This window comes from Leguminivora glycinivorella, chromosome 25 (genome assembly GCF_023078275.1).
Source record: "Leguminivora glycinivorella isolate SPB_JAAS2020 chromosome 25, LegGlyc_1.1, whole genome shotgun sequence".
NCBI lineage: Eukaryota > Metazoa > Arthropoda > Insecta > Lepidoptera > Tortricidae > Leguminivora > Leguminivora glycinivorella.
This window is the reverse complement of record NC_062995.1, coordinates 4903721-4926249: the sequence shown is the minus strand read 5'-3', so window position 1 is coordinate 4926249 and position 22529 is coordinate 4903721. Positions and strand designations below refer to the sequence as shown.

At 37.7% G+C, this 22529-nt stretch overlaps 2 protein-coding genes across 2 annotated transcripts; one reads left to right on the top strand and one right to left on the bottom strand.

The window, feature by feature from the left end:
- Positions 1-16847: 16847 nt before the first annotated feature.
- On the bottom strand, positions 16848-19642 carry LOC125239107 (UDP-N-acetylhexosamine pyrophosphorylase-like protein 1). Its single transcript, XM_048146599.1, has one exon. It carries the CDS (start codon positions 19390-19392, stop codon positions 17920-17922), a length of 1473 nt encoding a protein of 490 aa, XP_048002556.1. The 5' UTR covers positions 19393-19642; the 3' UTR covers positions 16848-17919.
- A 985-nt stretch (positions 19643-20627) lies between these two features.
- Positions 20628-22521, top strand: LOC125239108 (RNA exonuclease 4-like). The gene is made up of 2 exons (XM_048146601.1): positions 20628-21548; positions 21811-22521. Exons 1-2 carry the CDS (start codon positions 20718-20720, stop codon positions 21991-21993), a joined length of 1014 nt encoding a protein of 337 aa, XP_048002558.1. The 5' UTR covers positions 20628-20717; the 3' UTR covers positions 21994-22521.
- The last annotated feature ends 8 nt before the right edge of the window (positions 22522-22529 follow it).

Below are 22529 nucleotides of genomic sequence, written 5' to 3'. Positions count from 1 at the left end.
AGTCAAGCATCTTGATTCCATACGAGCCTGATAAGATCTTAGACAAATCAAATAAGGTCATTTTGATTGCTCTTACTTTTGCAACGTAACTGAATCGATTAAGATCTTGTACAATAATTCCATGAAAAATAATTATGCTAACTAAATTACCTTAGTAAGTTCAACTAAGGATTGAATCAACCTATGTTACATAGTTATGGCTAACAAGTTAATAATTGATTCAAGATGTAAAATGGTTAGGAATAACAAAACACCTAAGTAATTAGTTCAATCATACATTCCCTTGTTGTTTTTAGTAATCAGCTTTATTTGAATTATATAAGATCGTAATTGTAGTGATTAACTTAACGTCAACTAAGAGAAAACTGCTCTTAGTTGGTCTTCATTTTTTAGAGTGTACAATAAAGAGTTTACTACTACTACTAAATAACTATGTAGGTACTAAGGCACAGTATGATAAAGAGTACTATCGTACAGTATGGCCACTCCCGCTCCCCGCTGAAAGTGTCGCCCACCCCCTCTCGGTTACCTCACAGTTACCGCCTGTCAAAAACGCGAACAGTCAACCTGTCATATTTCACTCATACAAGCATAGTACGCGTTCACCTACACGAACTTTGATCGCCAGTGTCCGAGGTGTGACTAAGGGTCCTGTGAATAAGGGCATAACTCAAATTGCTAGGTGAAAAAGGGCACAAGTCCCACCTCGGACTTATGCCCTTTTTCGCCGAGTCATTTTGAGTTTTGACCTTGTTCAAAGGACCCACTGTATTATGCTATGCATTTACCTACCGTAGAATAAAAGCCGAGAATGCAGTTTCCTGGCGCGCCCGCCGGCCTCGGTTTTGAAAGTGAATGACCTTACTGTTATGCTTTTATTTCACACTTCAATGTTGTCTTACAATTAATCGGTGACTTATAGGGTTCATTATTATATTTTTCATCACACTAGCACACTGTGCCATTGCAGGCAGGGAGTTATAGAAAAATCGTTCTCCCTAGGGAGTTACGAAATTTCTAGTACTGTATAGTTTAACTTTTTATTATCTTTTTTATATAATACAAATTAATTTTATTGCACAACCTCAGAGATGTACAGTCATCGACAATAACATCGTGCAAAAATAATGATGCATAAACATCTGACACACTCTTATGGATCTAGAGATAAGATTGTGTTAGATATTTTTGCGGTTTTTCGTGCGATCTTATTGCCGGTGATTGTGCATGCAATAAATTTCGTTATAGACGCAAACAACAGGCGGCCTTACACACTTACGATTATGTTTTTCTTTTTTACATTGTAAGTGTAATGAAAATTGTTGTGTGACTCGCTCGGGGCGTAAGAGGGTGCGCCCACGGGCGACTTTTCGATGCGACTTTTTTGTCGCTACCATGGCCACCATGCTAGTATGAAAGTGCGATCACGAAGCGACGCAACTTTTCATACAAATACAACTACGTAAGTCGTCGAGCAACTGTGTCGCCCGTGGGCGCGCACCCTAAGAACATGTCAAACTCGAGTCTTTAAATCGCTCCGTCAAGCCAACACATTACATATTGTTACCAACTGGACTGAACATCGACGATGCTGCACTCCTACTAATTTCTACCTACCTAGTACCTACTCATAACGTGATAAGAAAGTAGGTAATTGATTTAAAATCGTTTTCCGCTCAGATTTGATTTCATATCCGATTTACTTATCATTTATCGTGATTTATTATAATTCACAAATTGTTTTCAACAGATCAAATTATGATAAAAAAACCGGCCAAGAGCGTGTCGGGCCACGCTCAGTGTAGGGTTCCGTAGTTTTCCGTATTTTTCTCAAAAACTACTGAACCTATCAAGTTCAAAACAATTTTCCTAGAAAGTCTTTATAAAGTTCTACTTTTGTGATTTTTTCATATTTTTTAAACATATGGCTCAAAAGTTAGAGGGGGGGGGACGCACCTTTTTTTCCTTTAGGAGCGATTATTTCCGAAACTATTAAGATTATCTAAAAACGATTTTAGTAAACCCTTATTCATTTTTAAATACCTATCCAACAATATATCACACGTTGGGGTTGGAATGAAAAAAATATCAGCCCCCACTTTACATGTAGGGGGGGTACCCTAATAAAACATTTTTTTCCATTTTTTATTTTTGCACTTTATTGGCGTGATTGATATACATATTAGTACCAAATTTCAGCTTTCTAGTGCTTACGGTTACTGAGATTATCCGCGGACGGACGGACGGACGGACGGACGGACAGACAGACATGGCGAAACTATAAGGGTTCCTAGTTGACTACGGAACCCTAAAAAGAGAGCGATGTAGACCGTGTAGAGTCTACACTCAACACTGTAGACCCCCGAAGGTAATCTAAAGCGGCGTCCACTTAGGCGGAATCGAGCCGCGTCGAATCGAATCCTCATACATTTTGAATGCGATTCGACGCGGCTAGGATGCAGTCTCATAAGAAATGCAGAAAGCGAATTAAGCTAGGAACATACTACGCGGACGTCCGTCGTAAATCGACCGCGGACGGAAATTACATAAAAGCTAGGAACATACTACGCGGACGTCCGTCGTAAATCGACCGCGACCGCGACCGATCAGTGTGCACGGAACAAAACATCCAGCGAGCCAGATTTCGGTCGGACGTCCATGCGCTCAAGGCCACATCCACGTCCGTCGACCGATAGTTTGCACGGTTAAAGCTAGGAACACACTACGCGGACGTCCGTCGTGAATCGACCGCGGACGGGAATCTGGACAATGGAAATAGACATAACCGTGCAAACTATCGGTCGACGGACGCGGACGTGGCCTTGAGCGCACGGACGTCCGATCGAAATCTGGCTCTCTGGATGTTTTGTTCCGTGCACACTGATAGGTCGCGGTCGCACTCGTTTTACGACGGACGTCCGCGTAGTATGTTCCTAGCTTAAGTGTATATTCATTGTCCAGATCCCCGTCCGCGGTCGATTTACGACGGACGTCCGCGTAGTATGTTCCTAGCTTTAAGCTAGGAACATACTACGCGGACGTCCGTCGTAAATCGACCACGACCGCGACCGATCAGTGTGCACGGAACAAAACATCCAGCGAGCCAGATTTCGATCGGACGTCCATGCGCTCAAGGCCACGTCCACGTCCGTCGACCGATAGTTTGCACGGTTATGTGTAATTTCATTGTCCATTTTTAAATACCTATCCAACAATATATCACACGTTGGGGTTGGAATGAAAAAAAAACTCAGCCCCCACTTTACATGTAGGGGGGGTTACTTAATAAAACATTTTTTTCCATTTTTTATTTTTGCACTTTGTTGGCGTGATTTAAGTACATATTGGTACCAAATTTCAGCTTTCTAGTGCTAACGGTTACTGAGATTATCCGCGGACGGACGGACGGACGGACGGACGGACGGACGGACGGACAGACAGACATGGCGAAACTATAAGGGTTCCTAGTTGACTACGGAACCCTAAAAATGGTCCCTCTAATCAAAATAGAATGCACTTTATCCGTATTAGGCTGGAAAGCAAAAATTGCGGTAGTCAAGGCCGAATACTCGTTGCAAATCATAGCAAATTGACCACTTACAAATTACAATTTACAACCGAGTAACAGGCATTCATTCAGGCACAATGCATCACTAAATCTTACACAAAGGTCTCCTAAAAAAATAAAGCGGGTTTTTTAGTAAGTATGCTATATTGAGGCAAAAAAAAAAATCTTCATAAACTGCAAATACCTAAAATGCAAAAAATCTGACATTTTTTTGTATTTTTATTACATACATACAATCACGCCTGTATCCCATAAAGGGGTAGGCAGAGCACATGAAACTACTAAAGCTTCAGGGCCACTCTTGGCAAATAAGGGGTTAAAAGAAAACGAAACTGTGGCATTGCAGTGACAGGTTGCCAGCCTCTCGCCTACACCACAATTTAACCCATATCCCATAGTCGCCTTCTACGACACCCACGGGCAGAAAGGGGGTGGTGAAATTCTTAACCCGTCACCACACAGGAAATTTTATTACAAAACAGTTTATTGCAAATTACGAAGCAATCATAACTTTTATTCAATAAAACATGTAATCTTTGTTTTCATATACATGGTTTTTTTAGGTAATTTTTGTGTACAATTTGACTGATGTATTGGGATCGTGCGCGACGACAACGCCACGTGACAGTGACAATATTGTAACCGCTGCCAAGCGAGAAGTAAGTAAACATTGTGAAAAAATTAATGAAATCTTGTGCTATTTTACTACATTAGACAATTTTGGACGATGGTGGTTACAACATTATCGCCAATAACATTAAAATCGTTGTTTTCAGTGAGAAATTGACAAACTGGTGACTAAAACAGGGTTTCGTGCCATCGCTCACGAAATCATTTTCCAACCTGAGACGATGAATAAAGGCAATAAATTGGTGCTAGCTGGGCATTTTCTACAGATTGAAGACATTATTCCACCATTTGTACCTATGTGCAATAAAGTATAAATAAATCATTGGCTTTTGAAATAGTTGATCAATGATCAGTTCACTGCTATCCTGTCATTTTCATAGGCTAACTATAGGTATTATAAATAAGGTAGGCAAAACCTGACCAGAAATATGACACTTCAGTTTAGTATGAAGAAAATAGTTCTAATGAAATTCCGCAAGATGGCGCGTAATCATATATTACTGGTCAAGCTTTACCTATTCGCAGCACGCATTATTCAATATTTAAACAAAAACAACAAAACAAGTTTATCAATTTATTATCAAATCAAAGATCAAATAGTATTATCAATTATCGTTTATGAAGTGCGCGTTGCAGCCGATATCTTTGAACACCCTTGGATCAAGTGTTTTGACACCATTTTATGGGTGCGATAATCTAGAATATTGTACATATTGTTATAGGTACATACTACTTTTCTATCAGATTTATTAAATAGGGATTGGGTTTAATAATAACTACCATCTATGTTTTTCTTATAAAGACGGCCAAGCAAGTATTGTTACTAAATAATTTTTAAGAAAAAAAAACCGTCGCCTGTCGGGTTCTGGTGAAAGCTACTTGCGAATGTTGGATTATGTAGAAATGTGTAAGTATTTTTTAAAACTGCTTTTAATGCTTTAATTATTAGATGGCAACACAAATGAATATACGTATAACGTTAAGGTTTGAGGAGTTTCCTCAATTCCTCATGAATCCGATTATATTATAAGAAATCGAAGCTTGACAAACTTTGACTTGAAAACTCAATATGCTTAACAAACATAACTAATTAAATGTCACTGTTCTGGACGTAAGTGCATGCTGTTCTTATAAAAATACCAAAGTCACTATAAGCGTGCCGTTCAGATTTGAGGAGTTCGGTTCTGACCATCATCAGTAGTTCCACTGTACCAAATATCACTGTTCTAGACGTAAGCGCATGCTGTTCTTATAAAAATGGCAAAGTCACTATAAGCGTGCCGTTCAGATTTGAGGAGTTTGGTTCTGGCCATCATCAGCAGTTCCACTGCACCAAATGCCACTGTTCTGGACGAAAGTGCATGCTGTTCTTATAAAAATACCAAAGTCACTATAAGCGTGCCATTCAGATTTGAGGAGTTCGGTTCTGACCATCATCAGCAATTCCACTGCACCAAATGTCACTGTTCTGGACGAAAGTGCATGCTGTTCTTATAAAAATACCAAAGTTACTATAAGCGTGCCGTTCAGATTTGAAGAATTCCGTTCTGGCCATCATCAGCAGTTCCACTGCACCAAATGTCACTGTTCCGTACCTAAATGCATGCTGTTCCTTTAAAAACACAAAAATCACCATATATATGCCTTTCAGATTCGAGGAGTTCCCTCGATTTCTCCAGGATCCCATCATCAGAACTGGGTTCTGAGAAAAATGGGACCAATCTGTATGCCTGGTATGCATATACATTCAATCAAAAAAAAATTTTCAAAATCGGTCCAGTAATGACGGAGATATCGAGGAACAAACATAAAAAATAAAAAAAATAAAAAAAAACATACAGACGACTTGATAACCGTCCTTCTTGATAGATATGAGGCGACGGTTAAATAGGCGGCAAATTTGAAAAATGTAGGGGTCACGGGCCAATTGTCTTCATAAAGCCCGTGCCTTCCTAAACCTTGAGGTTCGCGGTATCATCGAACGAGTCATAAATATTAACACCTGAAATAGTTATTTGTTATACAAGGGGGCAAAGTTGTATTTTAACGCCGAGTGTGGAATTGAAAAACGAGCAAGTGAAAGGATTCTATAGTTGAACCACGAGTGAAGCGAGTGGTTCGAGAATAGAATCCTGAACTTGCGAGTTTTTTAACACACGAGAAGTAAAATACATTTGCACCCGAGTGTAACACAAAACTTTTCCCCTCACTATAGCGAGGAAACTACAACGCAAAAAATGCGTTTATCACTGCTTCCAGTATTTCCACATGTGGTAAGTAAATCATCTTTATTACTAGATTCACCTACTTTTATCAATTTTAAAGCAGTTAATTTGACTTTATTCAAGGTCAAATTACTTTACCCACTAGTGGATAAAATGCGTTTTTACCCGCTGGTATTAAAGGACAAAACACGTGTTTCCGAGCTAGTGAGGGGAAAAATACTTTTCCTACTCCCGAACTGTTATTCATTTACAGGGTCTTAAAACCCTATAAGTTTATTATAGGTACAAGAGTCTATTCCCCAAAGCCAGCGTCCGCCGGCTTTCCGCTCATGCGCAGTAACAAAAAAAAATTAAAACGCATTGTTTGACTCTGTAACCATGACAACGCATGCTTATGATTCTGCGCGCGTGCGCGGGATGGCTTTGGGCAGCTGGGCTGACAGTGCAAACTTTTGCGTCAAAATACAAGAAACAGTGTGAATTTCACGAAAATTACTTATTCTAGAAAGCTATTAAAACTAAGTTCATGGTCTTAGAAAAAGTCAGGAAAAAGTATTGTATGCAACGGTGTTTAACTGAGTCAAAAAAATACTCGTGGCGTCTTTATTACCAATTTTCGGCTTCGCCTCAAATTGTTACCCACGCCACTAGTCTTTGTTGACCTCCTTTAAACGCCTGTTGCATAAAATACTATTATTTGAAATACAAGTTCCCTATTCAGTTTTTCCTAACGTATCCGAATTTTAACTTTTTCTGCCAGTTAATATTGGAACAATAGAGTCGCATAATGAATAAACTAGGCTGATAACACGCTTCCGTTTAGGATGTGACGTCACATGGTTGCATGCAATTAATTGAAATCAATTTAGACTATCAGCGGCAGATGGCAGTTATAAGTATACTAGATTTTGTCCGCAGCTTCGTTTGCGTTGAATTCGAACATTGTGGTTTGCTCGATACAACTTCCTCCCCCCATTTTAGTGAAGTGGGGGGTTAGAAAGAGACAAAAAGTACCCTATGTCACTCTCCATCTTTTCAACTTAACTTCTTACTTCTTAACACAGCAAACGGGAATGTACAAGTTTCTAATGGGGTGGCAAGTTGGCAACGCGCATTTGAAACTCTTCGAGCCGTATGCTTGTTTGCCACCGACGTAGTAAAAAAAAATCGGATAAGTACCTATATTCGTGGCTCCGTTTTGCCGACGGACAAAACACAGACACATACACTTTCCCATTTATAATATTACGAGTAGTATAGATAGACTACCTACTGATACTCCCACGAAACCAGATAAGTAACAGCAAAAACAGTTTTGAACACTTATTCAATTATTTATTGTAATTATTGTTCTTAGTTTGTTCAATAAATATGTTTGATTCGATGCATACGATAGAAAAAATGCACCAAGAGTCTATACTATTCTCTAAAACGATATTTATTTAAAATATAATATAGCATTTTTATTAAGAGTGATGATTACTGATGATATCGATTGTTCGAAATTTCAGAATCGGCCTCTAGATTCCATTATATTTTTCTCTAACTCACATTAGTGATTTTATACTTTTGAGGTCTTAATGAACTTTTAATGGGGCCAATGCTGCTTATTAAAAAAAACTACTTACTTACTTATACTTAGGCTTAATTATTTTTATTTATTGCCATGAATAACTCGAACGACTCTCGGATCTCTTGTTATGACCCGCTATTCTTTTAATTTAATATTAATGCCTATGGTAGGTACGAACTCAAAGTATCTAATACGATGTGAGGCGCTTGTTGTGTCTACTAACTTAAAACTAGACATAATACATGACGGGGCAGTCTAACCGTTCAGTTCGGAGAAAATGTAGCCACCCGATGACAGGTCTAAACGGCCTTCCTTGCACTAAAAGGCACGTATTCATATGATTTTCTTACGCCAAGAACCTCTTCCATCCTTCATCAGTTTCATCACTTGCTTTCTGCATGAAGTGCAGCTTTTGACCATAATTTCGCCGCAAGCTATCAAGTGGTAGCTAATATCTAACTAACTAGTATGGCTCTGTGATCCAAAGAGGATCTTGGCCTCCAAAACGAGAGCACGCCACTTATCCAGATCCTGCGCAGCTTCCTGCCAATTATCGGCTTGTAGCTAACACAGATCCGCCATCACGCTGTCTCCCCGGCGGTATCTGGGCCGACCCGCCGGGCGGCCACCAGTTAGTTGGTCTTCCCAGATGCACCCTCTTGGCAGCCCGATCCTCTCCCATTCTTAGTAGGTGCCCGAACCAGCGAAGTCTGTGGGATTTGGTTACGCCGGTGATGTTCGCTTCGCCCAGCGCCCACCAACTCCTCTATTTCGGCATTCCTCCTTATCCTCCACGTGCCGTCATCTTTCACAGGTCCCAGGATTTTCCGGTATATCTAATATCTATGATACCTAGCCCCGTAGCCGAATGGCATTTCTCCGACGCCAAACGAAAGCGATACGCCGCTGGCTCTGTCGCGCCAATACGCAAGCGCGATAGAGATAGATATCTACTAGCGCTTCGTTTCGTGAGCGTTTCGTGAGCGTTTGTGCCATTCGGCTAGCCACCCTAATGTTTTTATTGAATATTTTTGCCCGTATTCTCGCAGTCGTCAAAAAACAAGGTAGGTATTCTGTACCTTTTTATGAATCATTGACCATTTGGCATCAGGTCATAGCCCGACGCCTTCGCAGTAACTTAGGTACCGGTATGAGGGTTATTTTCGAAATACCTACTGGTTACTTTTGAACTGCCTACTGTAACTTATGTTTGATCTTTGTTAACAAAACCGGTTCAAGTATGAATATGAAAGGCGTGCCAATTGCAAAGTTTTGCAATTAATGTAATCGCAAAACTAGATCTTGATTGAGTCAGAGGTAGTTGTTCGTTAAATAATTACTAATTTATTACGTTTCTAATTAAAATTTACAAGCGAGTTTGTGAATAACATCTAAATTAAAAAAAAAAAAAACAATCGCGATGTGCTACCAAAAAACCAAAACCTGAGATTTAAAAATAAAAATACGAAACAGCCAGTATTTTTATTTTTAATAAAGGTCCAATACGTCTCAATTCCTTTTCCTTAATTCCATTCGAAAAGTAAATGTGATTGTTTCGGCCTTGACATTTGGCCACATTTGGCGGCAGACGCGCCGTGACAACATCGCTTGACATTTAAAAAGGCGGGAAAGTAATTTCGGAGTATTTAGGGTTCCATAGACAATGCGGAAACTTTACTAAAGTAGTGACTACCTACTACTTTTAGTAAAGTTTCCAAACACTTTTGACAATTTGTAAAACACGGCAAGTTTAAAAAGTATACATTTTAATGTCCCGCCTTTTAATACTTGGAAAACTACTTAAAATTGTAGAATGCAGTTTTTCTAAATTGCTAATTAAAGAATTAAATTAACAATCACGACAACGAATGTGCAAGACCTGACTTCAAGTACATTCGCATTTTTATTTTGTATTAAAGTAATAGGTATAAAAATAGCGAGCTAACAGGTCGATTCGCGAACCGCGATACCTGAGATTTCGTTTTCTGCCTCTTTATCGCTCTTGTTTCTTCAAGCGATAAAAGAAAGAGAAACACTATTCGAGCTTCACGTAGAGCAAACTCGAATATCGCGACCTTGACAGACTGGGTTGTGTTATTATGAAAATCGGCCGATAACAGGTTTCTTACTTAATCAGCAATTCGGTTATCAGGACCAGTAGGAGTAGTTTTTAATTGTGGACCATTAAATTTAATGATGTTTAGGAATTATGAGTACTTAGGCTAGGCTATGTGGAATTTCCCTTCATTTTCGTTTGTAAACTTGTTAGAACATTTAGAATAGAAGAGTTGGTACGTAATAGGTACCCTACCCAAATTGTGCACGAAAGATTACCCTTTGCACTTGCTTTGCACAACTTGAATAACATATGAACATAGCATATTATCATTTTTTTTCATAGATATTGACATTATTATTTTACTCTGGCACACCCAATGTGTCAGTAGAAAAAACGCGAAAATTGTCTATGAGAAAATAACCCTATTTTAAAATTAGTTTTTTTTTTACCGCGGGGCTTTTTTACCGAAAAACTACGAAAAACTAATCATAGTTAGGTAACTAGGGTCATTTGTTTATCTATTTAAAATTCCACAAAAGATATAGGGTAAATCTATCTATATTTGACATCGTGACATCATTTCTTCTTTGCGTAATTTCAAATAATGCATACTTAGAGCCAATTGAAACTTATTTACACCTATCTTATGCAGCTCTAGGCACAGCTGGGATCCGGAAGAATTAAACTTTGAGCGACCTTTGCATTACCTTTCACTTTTTGTCTACGTTCTACAGTTCAAAGTTTGAGCAACTCAACCACGGTCACGATATTAAATTTTATAATAAATAGCTGTTTATGCAAGTAAAGAGCAAGAAAGATATTGAGCTAAGAGCAAGCGAAGGCCTCTAAGTGCGTTTTCACATTATCCGATCCGATATCCCATATATTTAAGCCGCCATCTTTAATTTTTGACTTTGAAATCCTTCCTACATCCGATATCGGATCGGATATTGTGAAACGCACTAATACTTACATAAAACCACTAGATATGGAATGGTTTAATTTTGTGAGATGAAATATCCAAAATATTGAAATAATAGGTACTTACTATAACTATTTTTATAATTTGTATAATACAATCTACTTGATACAATAAACTGTAACTAGCCTAGTGCGGAGACCTCTGTCATATCTGTTGTACATTTTATTGGGCAATAAAGTTATTCTTATTATAAGTGTTTTTGTTTGACCGTTCTTCCTACATTTTGAGCATTAATAAGCCTGCTCTTTGTAGATTTTCAACACAGAATAGTAGAAACACTCATACCATTAGAATTCTCTTGGCTTGTATGGAGCCCTAAGTCGTTGAACTTGGTTTTTAAAATGCATATCACGTGCGGGCAGCGTTCTGCTGACAAATATGGAGGTCTACTGTGTATAAGGGACTTTAGAGCTGTAGCTCCCATGATCTAATCTAAAGTAATATATGCCCTTTTCACACAGAATCAGAGTTTTTGCGTTGTTTATACATGAAATACATTAATAGATAGTATACAGAGATAAGTTTAACGGCGGTAAATTCCTTTAGTCAATAGATAAGACTTGATCAAAACATTTTTATTAACTGAGGTAAGGTAAGGCTCAATTTGAATCTCAAATGTGTCATGGTTAAATTAGCTTTATAGACCTGTAGGATACGGATGATAACTGGCTACCTCTGTAAAATGTAGATATGATGGCAAGCGCGGATCCAGCTTTGTGCCCAGGGGGGGGGGGGTCACGTGGTAAAGGCCCAGACCCCAAGAGGTGGGGGGGTCACGTGGTCTATTTGAATGGCCAACCTAGGCTATGACCCCCCCCCCTGGATCCGCGCATGTGATGGCGCCAGGCTTAAACCATTTTCGATCCTGTTGCCTCTTAATGCGCCATCTTTTTAATATCCTCCCTACATCCGATATCGATCGAATAATGTCAAAACGCTCTAAGAAATCCTGCGAACGACGCTGGTAGGTATAGTAAGGAGAAACCGGCTAGTGAAGCAACAATATAATTTCACGGCTATGCCTGTCTGTTGCAATCCGTCGAAAGAATGCGTGGAATGGCGCGAACTTAAGTTGAATGGCATTATCAATCAAATCTAAACACACGACCGCTCCGTACCGCGACCTTGAAACTTTTCACGTAAGTGAGAGCAAGAAAAAATATATGTATAAAAATGTGAAATTAAAAAAAAAATGGCCCGAAGAGCTGACCTTCCATAGACAATAAGAATAATGCGGAATGCCGCCGCCTCAAGCTTCTGCAGCGACACTAGAAAAAAGCGGCAATAAAAAAAAACATTAAATAAGTTCTTGTGCAATGCGAATAGGATCCTTTTGTTTAATAAAGCACATTTAATTGTTTGTTAAAAAGACGCGATATTTCAGACTATTCAAAAATGACATACATCGAAGATATTGTGCCTTTAATGCCAAACATGGGGTAAGGTTACTGACACCAAATTAAATCAAATAAATAGCATTAAATCGTTCTTGCTGATACTAAATTAGATCATTAGTATGTCAAATCTCAAACGTAGGAAAAGGTGATCGAGTGACCTTTTGCATGCGACGTTTGTCTGTCAAAAGGTCAAAGTCACGGGGTAACCGTGCCTATTAACTAACAGACTGTGTTATTGACGAAAAAGTATATAGAATACTCTTTGTTCGCACAAATTAGATATCTGTAAAATAAAACTATTGATCAAATGAGCCATTATATCACAGCTGCTCAAACGTTTTTAACAAGGGTATTTTTTATGAAATTTCTACTTAGAATCGCTCTTTTAATTCTAATATGAGAAAAAAAAACTGTCCCAAAGTTTCCACACGTTTTGTGCAATGAATGTGTTCCGTAACCCCCATACAAAATCTGTTAAAAAATAGTTAGGGTGCATTGGGGTAATATCGAAAGTCACATCAAAATCACCATTATTCTATCATATCGAGATTCCCCTTTCGAAATTACCCCAAGTACACTACGGAATAAAGATCAGGAATAACTTTGAACAAAAAACCCAAATATAGACGCACACAAAAGTGGTCTTATCGTTTAAAGTACCAATTCTAAATAACTGCAATTTCAATAAAATAAAAGAATTGTGATGTATTTTTTAATGCTACTTACTAGAAAACCTTGGCTTAGAAAATGAAAGAAAATCATAAAAAGGGAATGTGGAAAAAATAGACCGTTTCTTCGGTTTCTTTGAATTATCATTATTTAATTGTTTATTACAGGTAAGGTAAGGTTGTAAAGAAAAATAAAAATTACTTTAAATACTTTATTGTATAAGGAACGTAAATATAAAATCTCATTATTATGACTATCTATTAAGTACATAAAATCTTATTATGACTTAAGCAAACATAAACGAAAACATAATTTTGAATAAATCTATGTGATGTAAAGTAAAAATTATAAATAAACAAACATTTAAAAAAATCATTTTTATAATGAAATAGTATAAATTTTAATATATGCATAGAATTAAAATTCTTATGATTTACATAGCAAACATATTTAGCAGCGGGGCTAGCACATGATTGGCAAGAGATTCAAGTCACAGGAAAGTAAGCTACCCGTCTTTATGTTATTAATATAATTAGAAAAAGACGTGTAATCTATGTAGCGGCACACTTCGGACACTGGCGATCAAATATATGAAAGAGGCGCGTTCCTAGCACACAGTCTAAGCTCGTGTAGGTGAACGCGTACTATGCTTGTATGAGTGAAATATGACAGGTCGACTGTTCGCGTTTTTGACAGGCGGTAACAGTGAGCTAACCGAGGGTGGGCGGCACTTTCAGCGGGGAGCGAGAGTGGCCATACTGTACTATAGTACTCTTTATTATACCGTGGTTGCGGCGAGATACTGTCGCATCAATCATGTGATAGTCCTGTAGGATAGCGTAAAATAAACAAGACAATCAATTTTGAAATATTTCAAATATGTATACCTATAATCAGGGCCCGTAACTTTCATGCCGATGACATCAATTTGACGTCATGCTACATATAGGATGATTCAAATAGTTCTATTGTAATAATTAATCATTATTCCTTAATCAATTACGGGCCCTGCCTATAATCATTTATTTTAATTGTAACACAAATTTTAAGTGAGATGTCACAATCGGCAAATTTAAAAGTGTCTGATGGTCAATGATGGTAGTCTTATTTATATTTACGACATACTTGCGCTTGGGGCATTTCATAAAGGCAATTAACTTAATAATACAGTATTTATATTGCTCTCTATGGTATAATATTAAAAGTATCCTATGCTTTTGCTGAACGCAAGTTACATTCCTAAAGGACACTGAGCAAAATACTTTCGTACATCGACCTGCCATTTCTGTCTCTATTACTTGCGCGTACTTGTGAGCGGAATAGCAATATAATTATGTACACCTGCGATAGAGATAGGAAACGGAAGGTCAGTGTACGAAATTCACAGTGCTTAGCGTCCTTACTTTAGTAAACTATTCCATTCGGATCAATTCCAAATTAACATTGTTCAGCAAAAAACTAGGAAACTAAAATTTAGGCATGTTTATTGACTTATGAATATGACTTATTTTATTTTAATATATTTACAATTTAACGCCATAAACATACGCCGAGACAAAGTGGCTTGACAATATAATAATTGCATAATTTTTGCATGTAGAAATATTAGCTGTATTGAATACGTCGTAAGGAGCAATTTAAAATAATCTTTCGTTTTTTTCTGCTCCAGCTTGAATAATATTGACACAATCAATTTACGTTTACACCTATGAATAATGTACACATATAATTTATTGCTTTTGGAATATAATAACGCATTGCTTTTACGCGCAATTTTACCATTTACGCTAAAAACTTTGTGTTATCTGATTTTTTGTTTACTTTTTATTTGTAGTTGTACAAACTATTTTTTGTAGTAGTTAAAATACCCTTAGGTATATCCTTGTACTAACGCGCAATTTTTTTCTGAATGCATACCTAAATTCCGCCATTTTTTTGCTGCAAGCTAAACGCGAAGTAGCTAAGCATAGAACAAACAGTATTATATTTATAATACCTATCATATTAAGTTATATCAGGTCCATTAACCACTTCACATACAAAACATTCAAATCGCTCGCACGTTATATTTACATGCCAATACATCGTTCCGTATAAAAAGGCGCTTTTAGGCAGTTTCACTTTCGCCATATTATTAAGAAGGCTCTATTTCTAATTTGCATTGACGCCTACGGGCATTGACAAATGTGACGTGTAGACACATTCTCGCTCAAAAGGAAACAATTTGCTCGTATCTTTATATGAATGATTTATTTAATTGAACCTTTTTATATGAAAGGACATAATTTAGCTACAATACAATGCTGTTGTTCCCTTTTTACAATATACACCGGAAAAATGAGGACATTCTAATGGTATAGCGTTTATAACTTTGAAATTTGAATTGAATAGGTGAAAATATACCTTCTATAGTACGTAATCGCGTTATTATCAATATTATCATAGACAAAAGAAACAAAAGTATTTTAACAATGATAGAGTCAGACCAGGCTAAGTTCGCAATGATTTTGTTCGCCCCACCTGCGCAAGGGTTAAGAAAATATTTCCATAGAAGTTTGAAATAACATTTGCACCCGCGGTGAAGTTATAATCGCTGCTAACTTTTTTTTTGACTTAGCTTAATATCCTCTTGAAGCTGATTAAGTGATTTATGTTGCAATTAGGGATGTACCGACTATTGATTTGGCCGACTAGGCCGACTACCGACTAGTCGGCGCTTGGGTGGCCGATTAGTCGGACGACTAGTCGGCTAGTCGGCCAGAACATAATTTTCGATAAATTCACGTTTTAAATGTCATTTTTGAGCCTTCGTTCGCGCTTTTCATGTTTTGTTACAGATGTTCAAAGGTTCATGACAATATTTATATACATTTTCCATTTTTAACAACCGGCTTGGCTTAGTGGGTAGTGATCCTGCCTATGAAGTCGATAATCCTAGGTAGAAAATTTATTTCTGTGGTGATAACACATATTTGTTGTTTTGACAAAAAAAAACCGGCCAAGAGCGTGTCGGGCCACGCTCAGTGTAGGGTTCCGTAGTTTTCCGTATTTTTCTCAAAAACTACTGAACTTATCAAGTTCAAAACAATTTTCCTAGAAAGTCTTTATAAAGTTCTACTTTTGTGATTTTTTCCATATTTTTTAAACTTATGGTTCAAAAGTTAAAGGGGGGGGGGGGGACGCACTTTTTTTCCTTTAGGAGCGATTATTTCCGAAAATATTAATATTATCAAAAAACGATCTTAGTAAACCCTTATTCATTTTTAAATACCTATCCAACAATATATCACACGTTGGGGTTGAAATGAAAAAAAAAATCAGCCCCCACTTTACATGTAGGGGGGGTACCCTAATAAAACATTTTTTTCAATTTTTTATTTTTGCACTTTGGCGTGATTGATATACATATTGGTACCAAATTTCAGCTTTCTAGTGCTAACGGTTACTGAGATTATCCGCGGACGGACGGACGGACGGACGGACGGACAGACAGACATGGTGAAACTATAAGGGTTCCTAGTTGACTACGGAACCCTAAAAAGGAATTACTAATAGCTACATATGTAATACAACCATAATTTTCAGCTGGTAATTTAATTTTGTACTGTTTTTCTATGACTAATGAAGTGCCGACTAATCGGCCCTTTTTGCCGACTAGTCGCCGACTAATCGCCGACTACAAATGTGGCCGGATAGTCGGCTTTCCCGACTAGTCGGCGACTAGTCGGTACATCCCTAGTTGCAATGCATTTGACTCTTCCTAGTTTCCTACCAATTGTCTCATTCTATTATTATCCAAGGCAGTTATAAATTAGAGATCATTAAAGAATAACTTAAATAGATTGGAATTACGAAGTTTATAAATTTTATAATACATAATAAAAATGTGCATTTCTTATTGGTTTTTAATTCTGAATCATTCATCACTTTCGAATGATATGAGGATACAGAGGACCTACCGCAAAAAAATGTTATCTATAGCCGGTCAAACAAGTTTATCACTAGAAAATGGCGCGAAATTAAAATTGTCTATGGGGCGATAAATATTAGCACGAATATTTTTTAAACTTGCCGCTTTTTTCTAGTGACGAAAATGGCTTGACAAACTATATCTCTCTCAGCAAGAGAGGCAAATAATGAAATTATGATTTGCCATTTTCACGGTGCTCAATGTGTGATGTCAGTTTGATTTTTAGGGCGAAAAGTGGGTACTAAAAATTATATACATTTGTATAAAACTAAGATAAAAGAACTTTACAAATAGATTATGAAAATATTAATAGTTTTGTTTACTATTAATAGAAACTATTAGTAGTTTTGGTGTCTATAATTCATAATTAATTGAATAAAGTAAAAACTACCAAAAAGACTATTGAAGGTGCCAAATAACGGTACATTTACCCTATAGAAAAATCATATTGACAGAAAGCAATGTAATATTTATAGACATGTTTTAAAACTGTTAAATTATTTGCACTAAGGCCCATAAATAAACATGTACATTAACTAATGTAATTTTAATAGGTAATGAAATTACTATTTTAATTAATGTTTTTAATTTGCAAATAACAATTTGCCGTGTTGATTACTAAAGATATTACGGTACACTGTAACTGTACCAATAATCATCTGGAAAAACTTGTCCAAAAAAAATTGTGGCAGTTTTTGCCAAGGGTGCAGGGTGCAAAAATATTATACATATAATATTTAAGTTTAGTTTTCTATTTTATAGAACACCTACCTGGTACAGAACCGTTTTTGGAACTCCCACAAAATGGTCACAAAAATGTCTTCAAGTTTGACAAATCATTGTAAGTTAATGTTTCCCATTGGTTCCATTGACTCCATTGGTCGCTGACTCTTCCATGCTCTTCAAATGGAACGGACTTATGGTGAACACCTCATTTTTCACCAGATCCTCAATATTCTCACCTCCGTAAGAAAGCAGCGGAGATATCTCCACATCTACATTATCTTCGATGATGCCACCGGCTTCCCTGATGTATTTTCTGTGTAACCTTAAAAGATCCTGTCTAGCGGTTGATGGGCAGTCCTTTCCTGCTGCATCAGCATTCTTCAAAGCGGAGAACTCAACGTCTCTTGCTACTTCTAAGCAAATGAATTTCTCAGCAAACTCAAACACATCGAAGATGAATTTCTCCATTTTAATACCGTTAGGTTCTGTTGGCTTCTGTCGGATTCCATTCTCATCTACGTATGGGATCTTCTTTTTGGCGACATGGAGCTTTAACTTGCTTTCAAAGTTTGATATTTTCTTTAAGAATTCAGACGAGAAGTAATGGTTACAGATGTTACCGGCAGAGAATGTAAGTCTTCCGTCAGGATTCCTTCGTTCAGCAGCTTCATCACTAAGCTCGGAATATTCAACCACTTTGTAATGTCCATTGACTCTGCACACAACTCCGACAGCTTCACTCGGTGAAGACTTTTGGACAACTTTAGCTGCACAATCTGCGTTTCTGCTCAAGCAGTAACCAATGAATACTGGATCGGCTACTTTAATGAGGATGTTGTCGACTGAATGGGCATGTAAATGTTCGACACCTCTTTTCGAAATGTCATCAAGCATTCCTTGGGTTTTTAAGGCACGGTACAGACCCCCATTTCCATCAGGGGCTGATGCTAACTGGTATTTCTCATCCAAGAGGATTTTACCGTTGAAATCAAAGCATGGTAGTCTTCCCTGTTCAAAGAACACAATGTTCTCCTCCTCTAAACCGAAGAATGAGTGATCCTTAAAGAACTCAGCAGTAGGAGCCATAGTATGTTCTGAAGTCATGATATACCAAGTGATTTTGCCTTCTTTTCCTGTTCTCTCCTCAGCCATTTTCTGTAACCGAACTATCCTCTCAGCTTGAATTTGGAACAGAGTTTTTTGTGACGGTAAACCGACGTTGTACATTCCTTTGGGGTGCCCGAAACCAAGGCGCGTCGCCTGCCCGCCCGCGAGCAGCAAAACACCAACTTTTCCTTCAGAAATCTCTCTAAAACCCAAGTTTTCATATTCCTCTATCTTTTCCCGGCTCAAACTAGGCACGGCTTCGTAATGGGACTGAGGAATCGGCTTCAAATCATCGTCCAGCTTCTCAGCGATAACTTTCGACGACTCCATTGCTCTATGGAAAATCTCGTTCGTTTCCACAAAGTCGATTTTTCTAAGCTCACCCGCCAATTGTTCGCGCTCATTTTCACTTAATTCTGGCCAGTACTTTATCAGGTGTTCTTGACCGTGACACTTAAGTTGGGAAAACAAGTCTTCGTAAGACATCGCGACTCGGAGTATCGGACTATAGTGAACCGATCGGAATTATTGTATCTTATCGAGTGCGATCGGCGCGATTAGAAAGTGAATACTGACTAGCAGCCCGCAAGGCGTGTGGAAACATTTCTGGGTTCTCCCACCACTGATGGAAACACGTCGTCGGCGTCCAGCTGACATTTTCGCGATTTTTTTAATATTTACAAATGAAGTACTACTACTACTATTAAAATGTTGCATGGTGTCAAAGTGTTTATAATTATAATTTAGTCTACATTGCTGTTTGGCAATAGCAAAACAACTTCAGAGGCTATTTTAAAACGTAATGTATGAAAAGTATTCAAAATATTCACAGAGGAACAACATCAATAATAGAAATCATTGACACTCATTTGACACTTTATTGACACAGTGACAAACTGCTGTCAAAGGGATAACGTTCTGAAACCTGGGAAGTTAGAGTAAAATAATCATACAAATCATAGTTTTCTATTTCAAAAAGTGTATTTTAAATAAGTGAAAAAATTTGATAAAAGTACTTATATGTTTTGAAAACTAACTTAAATATGCAAGAGGCCTGATGGAGTGTCCTTGGTCCCTTGGAGTATGGGACGAATGTTAGTGTGGGATGCTACCTGCGTAGACACATTGGCACCGTCTCACCTCCAACGGACCAAGATAAAAGCGGGCGCAGCGGCAGAAAGTGCCGAAATTTTGAAACGTAATAAATACAAAAGTCTTGGCAAAGAATACCTTTTTGTACCCTTTGGTGTAGAAACTCTAGGTCCATGGGGCCCCAGCGCGAACAAGTTGTTCACAGAAATCGCGAAGCGTCTGGTTGAGGTAACTGATGACCGAAGAGCTGGCGACTTCCTCGCTCAACGTATCAGCATTGCGATACAGCGAGGAAATGTCGCCAGTATCCTTGGCACAATGCCTCAAGGGCCTATTTTAGACATTAGCTAGCTTTTAAGTTTAGTCTTAGTTTCTTATATAATTATGTAAATATGTTCACTTAAATATTACGTATGTATAAACATAAAAATTATATGTTTATGTTTTTCTTGTATTATCTATTATACATAGTTTTCGAACATAAAACAAAGAACAATAAAGTAGTTTGTCTATGGAAATTTAGATTTTTTCGAGAAGTTTCTGAAATTACAATCGTTACAATAATTTATAATATGGCTTATTATCACAGTAAAATCATGTAAATGTTATTTTAATTCTATTTGTGTACTATCTTTTTCACTTGAAATAAAATTAGACGCAAGCTATAATTTGTCTATTGCTCATAACTGGCAGCCATGCGCTAGGTATGTCAAAAGAAGATGTCAATTGGTCACTCAGGAAACATAATATATTTATTGCTGATTATCGTTGAATTTCTGCTCAAAATAATATTCGTTGTGAGTAACACATTACTAGTGATCTTAGGGCTAATACTAAGAAGCCTGTTTAATGTGAACATGACGGAAACGGCGAAAAAAAGCAAACGTGCCAACGACGCGAGTAATAACCAAACTATTGCAAACCGCGGCCTTATCAGTGCAAACTGGCAGAAACTTCTATCAAGTAACCTGATTTCCGACAAGAAAATCGAAAAGCCTTTACAGGAAAACTCAAAGGATCACTTCACAGGAACTTTCAGACGTGCACGTAAGAAGAAAGCTAAAACACAGTTTCTTGTACGAAACGAGCTAAAAACGCTTGATATAGCTAAAGAAAGTAAAGTTAAAGCTAGTAAAATCGATGATATAGGTGAAGTGGAACTGACAGTACCTAAAAAACAGGATAATAATGGTAAAAACAAACTAACAAAGTTCATAGCAATAGATTGTGAAATGGTGGGCATTGGGTACGATGGAAATGACCACATGCTTGCTCGAGTGTCGTTAGTGAACAAATTCGGTGACTGTATATATGATAAGTTTGTTAAACCGAGGGAAGAGATCATAGATTACCGAACAAGTGTGTCCGGAGTTAGGAAAGAAGACCTTATTAATGGTGAGGACTTCGCTACAGTACAGAAAGAAGTAGCGGAGATGATTCGAGGCAAGATTCTAGTCGGGCACTCTTTGAAACACGATCTGAGTGTCTTATTCCTTTCGCACCCTAAGAGGAGCATTAGAGACACATCTAGATATAAACCATTTAGAAAGGTGAGTTATTATTATGAATTTACTAGCCTTTGCTTGCGGCTTCGATAGCTTCGATAGCGTTAAATTTGAAAATTTCAGAATGCTTCATACAAGTTTCTAGTAGGGGGTTGAAAAGAGACAAATAGTAGCCTATGTCACTTTCCATCCCTTCCAATATATCCACTTAAAAAATCACGTCAATTTGTCACTCCATTTTGCAGTGAATGACTATGACTTCCATACTGCTATAGTGTTACTAAATATAATATTTACCAATTTCCAGATAACCAAAGGCAGCACACCATCTCTCAAACGTCTAGCGAAAGACATCCTCGGCATCGAGATACAGCACGGAGAGCATAGTTCGGTCGAAGACTCCCGAGCGGCCATGCAACTGTACTGCACAGTCGCTAAGGACTGGGAGAGGATGAACAGCGAGAAGAGAGGGCATAGGAAGGAGGCTTAGTGTTAAGATTGGTTTTTTTAATAAGAGTTTTTTAGTCAAATTTGGTATCATAGAGGAATAAGTAAGGAAAGTGTTGTAACTCCATTTGGATACAAAACGAAACGAAAGGGAAACGGAAGGCTGGCTCACAGCTAAAAAGATGGGATGATGACATTTGCTTAGTCGCCGGAGTAACCTGGAACAGAGTAGCACTTGACAGAAACAAATGGAGGAGGCTGGAGGAGGCCTTTGCCGACTGGCAAACAGACTTTCAGATGATAAGAAAGAGAGATATATTAGAATACTAAAACTATATCCATCTGAAATGTGCTGAGGATGAGGCTCATATAATAATGTAACTCCATACATCAGTAAATGCAAGTTATTTGTAGTGACATCTAGCGTGATCTCCGTGTTAAATTATCAGCACTGCTACTTGTCAATAGATGTCGCGACAAACAAAAAGTCTAATGCTCAACAATTTTTATCTAATATTACAATAGTATTAATCAGTACCCTGTTTTCAATTCCTTCTGCTTGTAATATAAGTTGTAAAC

What these genes read in the sequence shown, in the direction of transcription:
- LOC125239108 (XM_048146601.1), top strand. Translation starts at nt 20,718, where the DNA reads ATGTCAATTGGTCACTCAGGAAACATAATATATTTATTGCTGATTATC. An exon ending in GATATAAACCATTTAGAAAG is followed by an intron (nt 21,549 to 21,810) that starts GTGAGTTATTAT and finishes ACCAATTTCCAG; the next exon opens with ATAACCAAAGGCAGCACACC.
- LOC125239107 (XM_048146599.1), bottom strand. Translation starts at nt 19,392, where the DNA reads ATGTCTTACGAAGACTTGTTTTCCCAACTTAAGTGTCACGGTCAAGAA.